We start from the raw sequence: 3,866 nt of genomic DNA on the forward strand, positions 1-3,866 counted from the left end.
ATAACAATAACTTTTATCTTAATAAAATATACAATTTTGAGTTTTATTTTTTCATTTACCTTATAACCACGAGTTTTAGGGCGTCGCAAAGAAGTGGGCGAGTCGCTGCCCTGTTTTAGAATACAATAATTAAAAATGGATATAAAAATATTACAATATATTCAAATAGATAACTAAAAATTACTTGTCTGCGTTGTTAAAAATACCACATGTCAAAAAGCATTGCCTTACAAAAAAAAAAGAATTTTATAACCAGCCTATACTCCTTAGCCCAGATCATCGACTAATGACGCCGCATTTTATTTTATTGTTGTAACAGGATTAAAGAAAGAATAATATTCATAATTTAGACATTTATTACAAAAACTTGCAGATCAATCAAGTTATAGAAAGATGTAATCGTCGACTAAAAACGATAAAAAAAAAACTTAATATTTAATATTATCTGTACAATAATTCGTAAGTATCTAAGCGTCGTATCTTTGGAATTGTATGAGAATGACTAGATAAGTTGTTACCGCACCGAGTACCTGGAATAAAAAAAAAATATTCCCTTAAAACTTTTAGCCAACCAGAGTAATAAGTTTGTATGCTTTATCGTTTTTGTATAATCTAAGAGGACATAGCCCTCTAGGTTGGGATTCAAGCCCACCGGAAGGGGCTTAAGGCCCTCAGAACAAATCAAACCTCACATAAGTAGTAAGGCCCCCAGAGTAGACTCTTGTCTTTCTTAAATCCACTGTCGTTTCTCTACTCCTAGTATATATAGTGAAGAATATTATATTATATAATTGAATTAAAGAAAACACTTACGGAAGCTACAAGAGGTCTATCCAGAGTGCACATTCCCATCGGCGAGTACGTCACAGATTGCAACATGAGTTGTCGAGCAAACACCTCCAGTCGTGACGGCAGGCTACCGTTAGATGGCGCTGATCTCATTAGCTGACAGACCAGACCTTCTGTTCTCTTACCCTGATGGAAGGTAGTGATGTAGTAGATGGAATGGATGTGGTAGTAGTGATGTGAAGTAGATAGAAGTGAGCCTAGTAAAATATCATAGTTTATCCTTTGTTCTTCTTTAGGAGTTTTATATAATATAATGTTATAGTATTATAGTTTGTAGTTTTTTTAGTTTTTTTAAGCTTTTTACCTCGGTAATAGTGTAGTGACATGGTTCGACGACAACAAACATTCGTAGCATGTGAGTCGCGCACCACAGGAACTGCAGCACCAGGAAGTGGATTCTATTCGTTGATACGACTGCAATACAAAGCATTATCAATAAACCGATGCACTAGTTGTGTAAAAAAATTACAGTTTACCATAATTAGATGATTTTGTTTCCATCTGAATATCAAAATAGGCCGATAAACGCCGTAAATCCTACTAATATCATAATTGCGAAAGTTTAGATGGATAGATGGATGTTTGAAAGCTGAACGGATTTTGATGACATTTGGCAAAGATGTAGAACATAGTCTTGAAGGACACGTAGGCTACTCATTAAGTTTTTTTTAATTCCGCGCGGACGGAGTCGCGGACGACAGCTAGTATTGGTATAAAGCCTTAAAATTGTGACATAATTGAATTTTACCACATACTTAAGCAGTAAATGTACACAAGTTATAAAGACTTTAATAATGTTATGTTGTTCACTTACTTATTTCCATAATCAGGAAGTACGGTGTGACAATCAAGTGCAACAGCGTGGATATAAGTATCAGTATGAGCGGCAGACCGTAGCTGCGGTCAAGGGCGTGCACGACGTCGCAAAGCGCGCCATGCAAGCACGCCAGCCGGCGTATAGCCTCACATGGTGGGACCACCAGCCGAGGTTCTCCAGTTACTGTACAATGTTGAATAATAGCTGTCATACGTCGTTATATGTCTGGTTTAATTACTGTATAGCGGTATTTAAAAATCATAAAATCTCAATGCATGTCAATTGAATGACAACCTTTTTAAACAAAACTATTGCACCTGTCATTTTATAAACAGCAATAAAACTAAGCTGCATTATTGCTAATTATTTTTATAAGGATTCGAATCACGCGAAGTAGATTATGATTTTATATTCTTTTCCATAAAAAAATTGTAACCTGTGTTCCGAATGATGACGCTATGATCGGGGTCGTGCAGTGTGTCAACAAGCAGGCTGACGTTGGCACAGCGCCGCGCTTCGGTAGCCGCCATACGGATAGCTAGCACGTTTAAAGGCGGCGGCTCGTACATTTTCTTTACTGCGATAAATATTAATTCAACATTTTGGAATCTTTATATAAAACTATTACAGATTGCTTTAATATAAATAATAATATAACTGCAAAACATTGCATGTTGGTTACACAGTAACTAGGACGGATTTGGATAAAGTTTAGAAGAGGAATGTAACTTATGCTGATTTATCCTTGAAAATATAAGATTCCCTTTGGATATATTTTCTTTTTTAAAATCAATTGATAAATTACAACCAAATGAAAACACTGGGATTCTATACTTCCACTCAATGTTTCTCTGGAGAGTAAGCTAAAAATTACCAGGAGCGGATACAATTTTGGCAGTTAGGGCCAGTGCGTTGTTGACAGCTTGAAACCTCGCGCGCACAGAGAGCGCTGTGAAGGCGAACTGCAGCTCCAGAATCATAGCCACGTACCATAGTACGTAGAAACCTATATAATTTATCACCACGTTCCCTGCAACAAATCCAATTTAAGATTCGTAATCTAGTGTTCGACATGAACCTATTCTTTTTTTAATATTTCCTGCAGTGAAGCAGAATATCGTAAGGAAACCTGCCTGAGAATTAATTCACAGATCATCATCATCATCATCATCAGCTCACTATACGTACCCACCGAGGGGCTTGGAGCCTACCCTGATTAAGGGTGATTAGGCCATAGTCAACCACGCTGGCCATGTACGGGTTGGTTGACTTCACACATTTCCTTGAATTTCTTCCCAGATATGTGCAGGTTGCATCACGATGTTTTCCTTCACTCTAAGAACGTCTGGTTATTCTGGGATTCGAACCCAGGACCTGCAGATTGCAAGTCAAGTGCTTGACCACTGAGCCACCGACGCTCGTCACAATTGGACTGATTGTTCTAGCGTAGTAAGGTACTAGTAATTCCTCACTAAGAAGGGCTGACAAAAGGGAGGTTTAGCATTTCATTTCTTTGGCATGTAGAGTAGACTTCACTTTAACTGAACTGACTACAACTGAATCCAATATAAAAATACTTCTTAATGGAACTTACATTGTCTTTGGTACTTGGTAGCTTGCAGCGCATAGAAACAAAAGTCGTCAGCGATTAGAATGGAGAAGAATATCAGAATGGCAAGGAGTATGGCGCACAGTTTGCGTTCCGTTACGCGCGAGTACTGCGCTCCAATGCTGTGGTCCACCTAAAAGCGATAAAGTTAAGTATACGTTTTCTTTTTAACTCTTTTATCTGTCCTTATCTTTTAGGGTCGACCTTCTTTCTTCTCTTTGGTATGTATATTAACATTTGTAATTTGCATTGTAATATTAAAATTTCGAAATATTATTAATTTAAAATCGGAAAATAAATTTATTGTTGTGTTTTCCTTTTTCCGTAACACCCTTTCGAGCCTCAAGTGATTATGAATGATCTTTATTGTGATGAGATTTGTTGATTATTGTTGTAAAATGCATGGTATTAAGTTTATCTTACAGATGCAATACTCTCGCAGAATTTGAGCATATTCCGCATACGACGGGGTGCTCCATAGACGCCAGCGCCGGCGGTCACCGCGACGACCAAGACATCGCAAGCGGACACGACTTGTGACATGCGTGATGACATACGCACGGATACCTCCACGCCTGCAGACATCTCCGC

General features: G+C 37.9%; 1 protein-coding gene across 1 annotated transcript; it reads right to left on the reverse strand.

Moving 5' to 3' along the window:
• Positions 1-451: 451 nt before the first annotated feature.
• Positions 452-3,860, reverse strand: LOC106127560 (gustatory receptor for sugar taste 43a-like). Its single transcript, XM_013325665.1, has 8 exons — positions 3,699-3,860; positions 3,261-3,408; positions 2,541-2,696; positions 2,103-2,243; positions 1,664-1,849; positions 1,154-1,263; positions 814-975; positions 452-530 (listed from the first exon to the last, which is right to left on the reverse strand). The coding sequence occupies exons 1-8, from the start codon at positions 3,858-3,860 to the stop codon at positions 468-470; spliced, it is 1,128 nt and encodes a 375-aa protein (XP_013181119.1). The 3' UTR covers positions 452-467.
• Between the last annotated feature and the right edge of the window lie 6 nt (positions 3,861-3,866).

This window comes from Papilio xuthus, unplaced genomic scaffold (genome assembly GCF_000836235.2).
Source record: "Papilio xuthus unplaced genomic scaffold, Pxut_1.1 DF824655.1, whole genome shotgun sequence".
Taxonomy (NCBI): Eukaryota; Metazoa; Arthropoda; class Insecta; order Lepidoptera; family Papilionidae; genus Papilio; species Papilio xuthus.

Coding starts and splice junctions, on each gene's coding strand:
- LOC106127560 (XM_013325665.1), bottom strand. CDS start 3,860: ATGTCTGCAGGCGTGGAGGTATCCGTGCGTATGTCATCACGCATGTCA. Junction 2,244..2,540: donor CAAAATTGTATCCGCTCCTG/GTAATTTTTAGC, acceptor TATTTATCGCAG/TAAAGAAAATGTACGAGCCG. Junction 976..1,153: donor GTCACTACACTATTACCGAG/GTAAAAAGCTTA, acceptor ACCTTCCATCAG/GGTAAGAGAACAGAAGGTCT.